The sequence below is a fragment of the Falco naumanni genome, chromosome 6 (genome assembly GCF_017639655.2).
Source record: "Falco naumanni isolate bFalNau1 chromosome 6, bFalNau1.pat, whole genome shotgun sequence".
Taxonomy (NCBI): domain Eukaryota; kingdom Metazoa; phylum Chordata; class Aves; order Falconiformes; family Falconidae; genus Falco; species Falco naumanni.
In genome coordinates this window covers 38,158,540-38,171,565 of record NC_054059.1, presented here as the reverse complement: position 1 = coordinate 38,171,565, position 13,026 = coordinate 38,158,540, and the positions used below count along the sequence as shown (strand labels likewise).

Sequence of the window (13,026 nt, the reverse complement as noted above, 5' to 3'; positions counted from 1 at the left end):
CTGAAATCCATCGATTAAAAAAAAAATAATTACTTACTAGTAGTGGTTCTGTCCAGTTTTATGGGTTTGCAGTTCCATTTTCCTGTTTGCTTTCTACTCTGCACCAAGTGAATGTTGTTTCCCCATATAAACAGTGAAAACACTATTTTCAAAATTTAGCAGAGCAGACAAATTTGGAAAAAAAAAAAACCCAAGTGTTTTTTTGTGTGTCTGGTCTCCTTCTGGCAAACAAGCATTTCTTGTAATGGAGGTTACTATCTTTTTCTTTGTGTTTTTGTAGGTTATGCTTTATAACTGTTTTTGAGTTGCAGACATGGTATGATACACCTTTTCCTACATTGTGTTCATACATGAAAGGCCCGCCAGGGCCACTCTCTGATCATCTGCTCTGTTTTTGTCTATAGCATAGGCCATAAGAGGTCATATGATCAGTTCCTGGGTGAGCCAGAGCTGAGCATCCTCAGTCATAGCTTTAATGCTTCTTCAGGTGCTGGGGTTAAAACAGAATTCTGGTTTGAATACAGAACTGATCGGTAGCAAGCACTAACAAATAATATGATTACTTCTAGCCACTTAAGTTCGTGAAGTGTGATTTTTCATTTATAGCAGAGCCAACACTAAGCTACTCTTGCTAAGAAGCCTTGAAGTGCATATTGTTATAATCTTTGAGGCTTGAACTGAGATTTATACACAACTTCCTTACTGCTTCTTTCTCATTCCCGCTCCAATCCCACTCAGTTATAGATAGTTGTTGTAGAGCTGTCATGGACCTTTCCCTCCCTGTGGAGGTAAAGACGGTCCCTTTCCATCCACAGTGGCCTAGTTGAACAGTGGCAATCCTTCTTCCTGGCAGTCTGTGCACTGAAGTTTCCTTTTCTTAAAAGCAGCCTATGAGAGGTATGTCAGGATATTGGGAATATTGGGAAATCCTAGCCATCCCCTTACACATGCCACAGAGGGCCCCACAAGGGCTACCTGGGCTAAGGGAAGTCCTATATGGCATTATTCTAGTTTACCAAGGATGAGTAACCAGAGCTGAGCAACCTATGGACCACTAGGTTGGAGGAGTTTGAAGAAGTCTTTATAACCGTTGTTTTTTCCCTACTTTTCCTTTTGCAATGAACATAACTTTGCTTTGGCTCAATATGTCACTTATGTATCATCAAACATACCTGATCTGTACCTTGATCCGCTGTACTTCACACTTGCTAATTTCCACATTGGGACAATCCTGGCCTAAATGCTAGCATTTTTATATTCAGTTAGGAGATGTTCTGTTATTGAAAAAAAGGCCTGTCTTGTTCTTCCAGAAGTGCCATTTAAACAGAAGCAGATTTTCAGGGAAGGCGAGGCTGTGCATACTCACCATGTTTCTCAGCGGCCTTCCCGTTGTAAATGGGAAACAGACATACTTAGTCTGAACCTCGAACCTCTTTGCTGCTCCTGATTGTTTTAGTCTGGGCTCCAAAGTGGTCTGTAAACAACGTTAGCTTAAGTAGAAAGGAGCATTATGCTCCTTTTCTTTATTTGTTCTTTATTTTTCTTTCCTAATGAATTGTTTCATTTTTCAGTATAAATATACGGGAAGAAAGGATTGTTCCATATGCAAAACAGACAAAGTACAGCAGGCTTCAATGTTTGCAGTTAGCCATACAGGGCCAGCAAGGGAGTAAGATAACATTTCTTTACAGCATTGAAGAATCAAACTTGTTTATTTATTTTAAAGAATACATTTCTCCTCCTTTGATTTTCTTTAACAGTGTTCTCTTCTAGTGATAACTGTGCTATACTGAACACCCACAATTTTTAGGAGAGAAATGCTATGAAACCATTGGTATTCTAGCTTGATAGTAAGAGCTTTTCTAAACAAGAATATAACTAATGAAGCATACTGGAGAAAGAGAGATATCAGGGCACACAGGTGAATCACAGTCTGAAATTTTCAAGATTGCTCTATTTGAAACCCTTATGTTGGAACCAGAACACCAACAAAGTAAACTAAGTAAATGTAGACTAGTCTTCTGCTTGTCTTTTTTTGAATCACCCAGCAATTCGTTCTCTCCTGTGCTTATGTAGATACAATACTGTTTCCATAGGTCATCTGGGCTTACTGAAATACTGTTTTGGCTTTGGCAGAGAAGTTATCACTGATTGATACCCGATTTGTGTCCCTATCTTTCAGTGTTACAAGCACCTGTCTTCTTCTAATCATACCATTCGTATCTTGTCAGAACCGTTTTAACCATGATGCTTACTGTCTACCAAGTAACAATCAAGGAAAATTTGAATAGCTGGACTATATGAAAGTTTGAGAGACTTCTAAAAAGACTTCCGTTCTGTTTTTCCTAAGGAAAACTACAACTTTCAAACTTCTGGCTTTCTTTTTGGTTCCAAAGATCTCTTTGCTTTTGAAGTGTGACTAAAAGTCTCAATAAGCTATGGGCTGGCCAGGCAGTGTGTGTTAGGGGTGAATTGTGAAAACTGCTCGTTGTTAACCTAGCTGAAAACTATCAATATTAGTGGGAGCTTTCCCACCGACATAAATACAAGTAGAGTTATGTCAGCACTGAATACTTGGAGAAATCCCTTGTTTCAGATTTACAGCCCTAATTTCTAGCACATTTCATTTTGCTGTAGTGCTCTTTATTTTCAGTTACAGTTATCTCCTTCACTTCATCAAATGTATGATAGACTTCTATTTTATACTCTGCATCCTGAAAGGTGGAGGGAGCTTACTATAGGTTCACTGACTGCAACTTTGACTTCACATCCCCAGAGGGGTACCCAGGTATTTGCTTATACATTGCTTATCAGCCCATGTTTGTTTCTATCAAGAGAAAGCTTTCTAAATAATCCTCCAAAAATAATTGCTTCTAGGCATGTTTAATATGCAAAAAATCGCTACAAATATATTTCTCTTCAGTGGCTGTGTTAAATATTTCATGACTTGAAACCATAAATTTAAAACAATTAGATGAGGGGTGTTCATTGAAATATGCTGGCATGTGCTTGAAACAACATTTTTGATATAAGGAAAAGCATCGGATAACCAAAAGCAGCTGTTCAGGTCTGCCCACAGAGGAGGTAGCTTAGGCAGTGAAATTTTACTCCCTGGCAGAACAGGAGCAAGCCCATTCTTGCAGCTCTCTAGTAGAACAGAAATTCTAGCATACTGCAAAGCACTCCTCATGTATGGAGATTCTGTTGTGTCTCTGAACAGACAAAATAGTCCAGGGAAGAAGCAGTCCTGTCAGCATAACTGCAGGTCTTCCAAGACCTTTTGCTAGCACAGTTCTGTGGCCAACACCAATGTGCTGGCAGGTGCTGCAGAGCAAGATGCAACCTTCAGCTGCACAGTGCAGTGTTGGTCCTCAATACAAAATGGTACTGTGGCTGGCTATGTTTGTATCTGCCCACTTGCTTTGCTTAAGATGTTGACTTAGATCCAACTACATTAGAAACACGCTTACTGGATAGGATTCATACATCTAAATCCAGATCCCTGTGGCACAGACACAGCACAGCACACAGCTGTGGCCTCTTTTATTATTATTTTTGGTGCAGAGAAACAGGCGTTGTCAGAGTTCTGTTCTTTAGATATATTTTACATGTCTACTAAAGATGATGAATTGTATTTCATAGGTGCCTGTACCTCTGCGGTGACATTGTACATTTTCACCTCCTACAAGTCCATATCAGAGCAGTTCCTACCACCTTTATTCCAGAGTAGTCTTTGTGTGTATGCTTATACTGAGCTAATACATTTGGTTTAAAATTTGTGCCTCTTATTATTAGGGCTTTCTTATCTCTTCCAGTGACTGAGGGCTATGACTGATGAGCCTGCCTGAAAAAGACTACCAGAGCTGAAGAGTTCCCAGCTGTTAAGCTGTTCCCAGTTGTTAAGATATTAGTGCTGTGGTTTGCAGCGTAGCACTCTTAAGGCAAATCAAACCCAGCGACGGTTTACTTTAAAATGCTGTATTGTAAACTGCAGTGGTTCAGGAGCTGATTAACAAGCAGCTCAGTAGTGCATGAACTGGCAACTGGGCAGACAGGAGGTCTAACCTCATCAGTCATTCCAAGCTAAACATCCCTTAAACTCTGCTTAAAAAATAAAATCTGTTTAGACAGTGTTATGAGCAGTACTTTAATTTCTGTCAGATTGTGAGATCTCCAGAAAGAAATCTGCAGGGGCAGTGTATTTGGTTTTTGTTTCAGCTTGTGTTCCCAAACTGTTGTAGATTTGACTTGCCACCTAACAATCACATTTAGTAATGGTAAACCAAATGAAGCCTCTTTTAAATTTCAGGTACAATGTGTGTATCATGGCTTATGGGCAGACTGGAAGTGGGAAGACATACACGATGTTGGGACCACAGTTAGAGGAGAACTTTCCATTCTCCATAGAAGATGAATCAGAACTTGGAATTATTCCTCGAGCTACTCAAGAAGTGTTCAGGTAACAACTAAGTAAAGGCTCGTGTCAGTGGCAGTCACCTCAAATTTTACAGAAGGGATGAAATAATGTATGTTTGTAATGTACTTACTGTTACAGATTTCAGCTGCACAATGATTATTTACAGCTTCTCTGACTGCCATTCAATATTTGAGTTTTGATACAGATTTCTAGTTTTTTTCCTGCTTAGTCTGATTTGCTAAGAAAATGAAATTATGCAGTCTTGGTGTGCGCTATCTGTCTGTGCCTTTCAGACTCCTAATTTTGAAAATGTTTCAGGCATAGCTGTGGGAGTCCAAAGATAACTAAGTTCTTACAAGTCTTGTGAAAATTGACAATTGGAATAGATGAAGAGGATCCAGATCAGAACCCAGTCTCCAAGAAGAACGATAGTAGAATTTTTAACCACAATCTGTTCTTGCTTCGAGAATTCTTAGATTTTTTTAGTTGAACCTAATGCATGATTTGAACTGATAACGCTGCTATGTTGTAATAGAAGAGCCATTAGAGGTTTTTCCAGCTAAACCTATTTCTTCTGGAGAAGGGTGTAAGGTAAATCCAAGGCCCAATTTTGTACCAGAATAAATGTCTAACTGTAAATACTCTCCTGAATAGACAAGCCCTTAATTTATGGATTTTCTGAGGCTGTGGACAGATAAGCTCTTACATGTCTAGCTGGGCAGTTTACCATCTCTGCCTGTTCATTGTGTGCACTCTGCCCGAGTATATCATACCTTGAGCTCTGAACTCAATAACGTCCACCAGGGAAATGGTATTAAAAAAACATGAGGAAGGAGGGAGGTTAATGGAGAAACCAGTTTAAGCTGGCATAGCTGTTTGGAAATCCATATATTCTGATTATTCAGCTTAACATTAGCATGTGGATGAGGCAAAGCCATGGCTGTGGATATTTAATAAGCACTTTTATCAGACTGTAATAAGGTTACAATTAAGGAATAGATCTTTATTTACAGACTGTTCACTTGGGGTTTGATTTCACCATTTTTTGGCTTTTTTCTTCTTTTCTTTTTCTATTTTTATTCTCCAGGCTTATTTCTGAAAAGCCATCAGGAAGTTACTGGGTTGAGGTTTCTGTTGTTGAAGTGTATAATAATGAAATTTTTGATCTTCTGGCCAAAGACAGTTGTGGAAAAGTATTTGGCGTCAAACGCGATGTTGTCACAACCAGAGAAGGAAAGAGCGATGTTCCGTTGCTTACGCATGAGTAAGTACACAATTTAATCCTTACCATCCAATATATGCAATATATAGCTGTCACAAAACTGCATTATAGGCACCAGTTATCACTTTTGAACAATGAGTCCTTACCATATGCAGAAGAACAGTTTTCACTGTTTCCATTAGCTCAGTCTGTAAGACTTCAGCTGGCTGCAAATGTCAAAATACTTCCAGAAATAACAGTACAATTAGTTTGGGTTATACTTCTGTGTTAAGCACCTTCCACTCAGAATGCCTGAAGATAACTGTGTATTTTGTTATTGCTGAATCTATGGCATCTTGTCAGCTGTAGAAAAAGAAGGGTTAACCCAGACAGAAAGCGCTTGCCTTCAGTCTTACTAAATTATAAAATTTACAGATGATAATAGAAATGTATGTACTACTACTAAATTTTTAAGCAGCTGTACAGTGTTAGTTTTCCCTACATGCATTGGAGTTAAAAAATAAATAATTTAAAAAGAATAAGACTTTAAGTGATCTTACAGTATAAACAGCAATCTTACACTGCTTAGTATTCTGTTTTCATAACTGGAGGCATTAAAGTGGGAATTGATTTGCTGGCATTTCAACGTGTAGTTCTTGAAAATCCAGGTTTTTCAAACTAAAATCTAAGAAGTAGCTAAGCTTCTACCCATTCAGTTTTAAGATGTTTACCTTCCCAGCATTGGTGTATAGTAAGTGTGATTCTTTACACATCTTGCAGTGCAGGGAGAGCTAAGGTATTTAAGGCTACAGCTATACTTATTTTAATGCCTTCTTATACTTACTAAGCATTACAAAGGCTTGTTGTAGTACACGTGGCAATGATTTTTGGTGTTACGTATATGTAGTACACAAAGCAAATTATATTTCTTGTTATATATGAAACATCTTGACTAATTAGCTGATAAAAATTACATCTTCATAACAACTCATCCATTAATAAGGGTGAATCTGTTTCAGATGCTTAATTTTAGTAATGGCTGTGTTGTTTATGCCAGTCTTAAATCAACATTAGCAAAAGAAATTATGACAAGCAGTACTAGGAGCACCAGAGAGGGTGGTGCTACCCAGTGGAATTAAGCTACTGGACATCTCCCTCTGAGCGCCCAACACATGAACAGATTCCAGAAGGGAACAGTTCTGCTTCTGCACTATAGGGAAGTCTAGACACTTAGAAAAAGTGTTCTGCTTCTTGGACAAATAATGTTTGTGAAAAGAAACATCTTGCCCTGTTGAAATGTTTAGCACAATATTAAAGATTTGTATTTGTCTGGGGGAAACGATGTTTTTCTTCAGTTCTGTTTAATAATGTTTGTCATGGTCTAATCTCTGCTTTTCCAGGAGGAATTCGAAGTCGGATATGAAAAGCATTCCCCCCCCAATTAAAATAAAATGCTCCCTCAGTGGAGATAATTTGAAAGCAGTACTTTTTTCTTGTGGGACTTAGTCACATAAGCAGGCTGGTTGTTGTTTATTTATGTGGGTTTATGCTATTGCCAGAAAGCCTTGATAAAAATACAAGAATGTACTGCAGGGTTGTGCAAACAGACTTTTGTTCTACCTTGTTACATGCACTTATTGAGTTGTATTTTCTAGCCATTGAACTGCTCATAAAAAAGCGGGACTCCAGAGAAATTGTAAAGTGACTTTCTTTACCATGGCAGCTATATAACTCTCCTTTCTTTCAATGAAATAATAATTATTGCAGTATTCTAGGAAGGATTAACATTTGTATCTGGGGTATGCCTGCTTTTCAGTCTTGAGGTTAAATACGATTTCCAGAGAAATTCTGCATCCTTGACTGCACTCTGTATGCTCCATAATTGTGTGGAATTAATTAAAAATTACTGGAGCTTGAAGTTAGGAATCCTTTTGCCCTCTCTGTTTGTATTATGCCAACTGGTGGGTTTCTCTTAGTCTCTGTCCTTGGATTTCCCCAACTGTGACTACTCCAACTTTTGCTGTGTGGTTAAAAGCTCTGCTCAGAGGAGGTTGGGAGTAGAACCTAACCTGTGTGTGCTGAGTCTTGAAACAGCTGATCTTTTTCCTTTGACTTGAGAAGAAAGGAACCATATGACTTAAAAAATGATGATGGGCACATATAGCATGGCTATGATGTGAGTTGAACTTTATCTGCTTCATCAGAACCTCCAAGTAATTTTTAATTATGGTATTTCAGTAAAGAAGATTCTGGCCTGGTTTCATTCCTGAAAAATGCCTACTCCCCTTCCCAAGGGAGCTTTGCATAGTTAGTGTGTGACCCATGTCTTTCCTAGGCTTTGGGGAAGGGAGAGGTGAGATGTAGCTGGACTTCTGCCACAGAGACAAGAACTAGAACCTGTTTGAACCAAACTAGAACCAAACTAGAAGGTTTGGTTTATTCTTCTAGTTAATCAAATGGCTGCTCTGTTTTTTTTTCCGTAAATTTTAATTTATGGTAAAAGAACCCGGCTCTTTGAGCTAAACACCTCTTAAAACCCACTTATCTCAATCAATTGATAAATACTCAATTCTAATGCAAATATAAATAAGAATATGGATTTGTATGTCAGTTACAGTGCAAGCAGCAAAAAATGTCCAATTCATAAACAGGTTATATTAATAATTACACAGAAAGGTTAATAAGAAAAAGCAAACCCAAACAAAGTAAGGGAATCATTGAATGAAGCCACCCAGCTGCCCGAAATCTAAAGTAAACAGCTAGTGCTTTCAATAAAAACACATCCTCATTTGTGATAATATTTCATTTAGAATATATTGGTCTGCTGGGTCTCATTGGCTTCTCTATATATCCACTAAAATACAGTAGTCTTTTTCCTGCTAACATGTACATCTTACTGAATCACAAAACCCTCAGTTTCTTTCTTCTTTTATGACTTGGTTGACTTTGGAGAACATTCAGCATCAAATTTTTAACCTAACCACAACCGGGCTTCTCTTTGTAGAATCTGGTCCTGGAACGTGTGGTACATAGAGGATGATAAATTCATAGAGATTATACTAAAAAATTATTACTGTCCATCCTGCTGAGATGCTACTGTGCCAAGCATGCAGCGCTGCACCGGGGATGCTGTTTACCTCCAAAGTCAACTGCAGTTTCCCAGATGGTGATGAGCACTGACAGCATACCCTGAGGCCTGTCTGCTTCTGCAAATCCGGTTAGAGGACAGCAGCTTGTAGCACTGAGCCCTTGCCAGCGCACAGGAGCAGCTTACAGAAGCCAATTGCTTGTTGCTGCATCCTAGTGAAGGCTGCTTACTTCTCAGGCCGTCCAGTCGTGCCTGACCAGCTACTGGAAGACACAGTTCAAAACTCAGGAAGGCAGGATCTGCCTCCTTGGACTTCAGGCAAGAGTCAGATCACCCCAGTGTGAGGCTCTGCCTTCTCTGACAGTAGGAACTAGAGCCACTGCTTCCCTGCTGGCGCCAGGTCAAACAACCGGGGAGACATTACCAGTGGATGCAGAGGTAGAGATATTACAGGGGAGGCCAGCATGTGTGGCTCAGGGTTGATAGGTAAAGTCTATAGTGATCATTTAGCTCCTGCAGCCCTGGTTACACAGGGAACTTTGAGGTGGCTGCTTTTCTTAAGCATCTATAAGCATGGTAAGGCTAAGTGTTTTTTCTGTTCTTCAGATGCCCTCACTTGATTTTCAAAGGCATTCGTTTTAGTTGGGTATAGCTCTTTTGCCTCTAAACTCTTCAAGTGTGGCTGCTCTTAGCATAAAGTACATTTGTGCCCAGTGTGACTTCCACTGAAACTGGCCAAATCTAAGTCACGAAGGATTGCCTTGTATTGCATGCTTGCTTGTGCTGACTGCAGCAATGCAGAACCCAGGCTGTAGCCTGTCCGGAGAGTTATTAATGGTTCTGGTGTTACAGGGCATTCAGTAACCAGGCTGTGATATGCAATCGTAATAATTTTTACCCCTGTCTACAAACTAGTATTTAGCTGATGTAACTTGAGTGATTGCTAAAGAAGGCAATGCAGTGAAATGAAAGGGTAGGCAATCTTACCTCACTTGTTTCAAACATTGCAAACCTGGGGGAAATCATAGTGGTTTTTTTTCTTTACCTAGTCAGTTTATTTCAATTTTTATGTTAGGTTTTTGCCCTTTGATTGATCATATTTGCAGAATTTCCTTTAACTGGAAAAGAAAACAGATAGTATAAGATAAAATGATCTATAGAAACTTATGCCTGTCTATTCTGACACCTGCTCACTGAACAGTGGAATTGAACTTTTTTCCAAGGACTCTGAATTTAAGTTCAAATGTGAAATAAGATTTCCAAAGGCTCAGAGCACTTTGGGGGTTTTGCCCTATATCCTGTACCTTCCAGGAGCTACCTTAATATAGACTTAGTCAATTCCACATCTGTAAGACCGGAGGTTCCAGGAATGTCTAAATCTGTGTCTTTTCTTCTAAAGTGTGGAGGTGTAGAAATTTTGGTCACTTCTAGAGCTGAGCTACAGTACCTGCAAGGCTGGCAGGCATCTTCTTCAGCAGTTCCAGTACTGCATTACAGCTTTTGTCTTGGAATTTTTATCTTAGACTGTATCCCACCCGAAAAAGTCTATATACAGTTGTCTGTGCAGCTCAAAACTGAGATTAGTATAAGGAGTTAGAAGAGCAAGAAAGTGGAAATGCTCAGATTCACGTCTAAGTTGTGAGCTTTCTCGTGATTTTTACTGTGAGTCAGTTAAATTTTCTGCTTGTTTCTTTACCTCCTAGGACTGTTGAAAATGCATCTGAAGTTTTGCATTTAGTCAGCAAAAGCCTGCAGCTAAGAGTCAGGCACCCAACACTGGTGCATGCTCATTCCTCTCGTTCTCATCTGGTAGTTACATTGACCATAACTACAGTTGATTCTGGAGAAAACTTTGGTAAGTAGGGTGTTACTAAAATACATCCAGAGCCAGTTAATCCAGAGTCTGTGGATTAAGATTTTCATACTGTTTTTTCCAGTGTTTAATATATTTCCTCAGTTCTTTTCCGTTCTTAACTTCTACATACCTTCTTAAATAACAGACCATTTGATGTTTGAATGCTACTGGAAGTTCACTTTCATAAAAACTTTTCACTTTTCTTTACATGTCTTGCCTTACAGAGTTCTTGAAGTTCTACAGCATGAAACAACTAATAAAATAAATGTTGTAAGTCATAAGATAAGGTGTAAGATAAGATAGATATCAATTAGATACTCAAATACAGTAGTTAAATCGCTTTGTATGACATGAAATTATTCATGCTAAGTTTGTGATACAGCTAACCGAGCATTTCAGGGATCATCATATGCTTTCGGGTGAGAAAGAATTGGGTTTTTTACCTGCTGCCTTGCAAAAACATCCATTAAATTCTTCATCTCTTGAACTGTTAATAATAGGCCACTGTAGGAACAGACAACATAGTTGTCTTATTTACTACAGCAAAACCTGCATTTCTATTTTTCAGTACCACACCAAGACTTAATGATGTATTGCTTTAGGAATAACTTTGGCTTTTAGGGGTTAATTTTGTTTTCTATTGCTCGTTGTAATTAGGCTCTCTGCTTCCAGTGCTAGGTCCATCTCCTTCATACTCTGTAACAACAATATGGTTTTAGAAAGTGGAAAATATTTAAGATTTTTTCCCTTAGATCTCTATCAGAAATTAAACAGACAATATTAGCAAAACAGAACAAACAGTGCCCTCGCTTACCTGTGGGCTTGCCAAAAGACACAGCTATTTCACAAGTTGCAGCTCCAGCATTCCAGATGTTAGCTCTAGCAGTTCCAGATTCTTGTCAATCAGACAGATGTTACTTTTCAAAACACAGTGTTTGCACCGTTAGCGCACCAGCCCTGTTGTCTAGCCCACGCTTCCCTTTGCCACTTCTAATTGCAGTCACCCTACTATGACACGTTGTCTGGCAGCACAGCTCCACAGAAATGGCTCGTTTACATTGAATGCAGATTGAGGCTTTCAGCTTATAGTGCATGGACAAGATGTGCAATGTAGGGGGGCAGAGCAGCACTGCAGATGGGACCTCTCTATAGCAATGTGTCAGCATTCTCTATCTTGTTTAAAAGGGGAAAATCCTGATTTAAAAGCTAGGTGCGATTGTCAAATATCTCAACACCAGAGATCTAAGTCACTAAATAAAAAGTTGTAAAGTCTGTCATGAGTTCTGCACCTAAAACAGGGTTGACAAGCCAGCACTTCTTCACATTTGAAGTTTTTTAGCATTTTGTTTCAGTATTATCTGTTGTTTGAGGGGAGCAGTTTCTTAATTTCCCTGTCTCAAACCGGAGAGGAGTGAGAACACGTATTTTTGCACTGTATGGCCTGAAGCCATCTATTCTGTGTAAACCAGCACAGCTGCTCCATCTACACTGTGAGCAGCTAGCTCTGGTTTTAGCGATAGCCTTGCTGGAGAAGTGCAGAGCTCTGCAATGCAGTTCAGTCTGCTCTTTACTCAAGTTTTGCAGCAGGGAACTTAGTACTACTACTCTTAAATCCCCACAAAAGTCTATTGTCACTATTACCTGCAGCAGAGTATGTGCCTTTTATTCTTCTGCATCTTAGAGAAAGAGAGAGAGGAAGATGAAAACCAAACACTGAAGAAAAAAAGCACAACTTCTTTGGGAAAGCTCTTCTGCATATACTCCTGCTAAACTAATGTGAAAGCATATTCCCAAAGAATCTGTCTTCCTCTTCCTTGTGGCAGAGAGTGTGCTGCTGAGGAAGAGGAAGGATATGAAGCAGTCTAGTGCAGCTACAGAACTACCAGGAGCAGTAGGTGACCAACCTGAACAAGTGGGAGTAACGCTGTTGAGGCTAAGAACTCATCATGTGGAGATGCAGCAGTGGGATATGAGGGCTGAAAGAAGTCTAGAGGGAACAGCAACGAAGGACAAAACAGAAGAAGCAGGATGAGGATTTTTTTTTTCTTGCCAGAGCACCAGCAAGTGATGTTTTAAATACATAGAGACAGACTTCAGAGCTTACTGCTCCCAAACATCTAAAATCTCACTTTGGTTGCTGTCAATCTAAAACACAAAAAAATGCCTCTTTAAAGTCCTTACTGGACTCCCATTTCTTGTTTTGCACATACAAATGAGAACAACGGGGATATTAGATTTAGATGCAAAATAACCTACACCATGTCTTGTTACCAACTGGTACGATCGGTTTGATGAGCAAAACCTTAAATAAGATAGAAGACGCCATTCAGCCTGCCTGTGCCATTGCTTCTGACTTGTATATTGCTTCTGTTAGAATAGCCTGAAGCAGCAGGTATTCTGCTTCGCTTATTAATGCCCCATTTTTCCTCCATCTCGATTTCCACTGTCAGTGAGAAGCTCTCCTT

General features: G+C 39.3%; 1 protein-coding gene across 2 annotated transcripts in view; it reads left to right on the top strand.

Moving 5' to 3' along the window:
- The window catches only part of KIF25 (kinesin family member 25), a 43,335-nt gene that overhangs the window by 25,602 nt on the left and 4,707 nt on the right, over nt 1–13,026 (top strand). For both annotated transcript variants that reach the window (XM_040599134.1, XM_040599136.1), the window contains exons 10-12: nt 4,310–4,459; nt 5,505–5,681; nt 10,410–10,561. In XM_040599134.1, the coding sequence (XP_040455068.1) occupies nt 4,310–4,459; nt 5,505–5,681; nt 10,410–10,561 (479 nt within the window). The remainder of the gene's footprint in view (nt 1–4,309; nt 4,460–5,504; nt 5,682–10,409; nt 10,562–13,026) is intronic.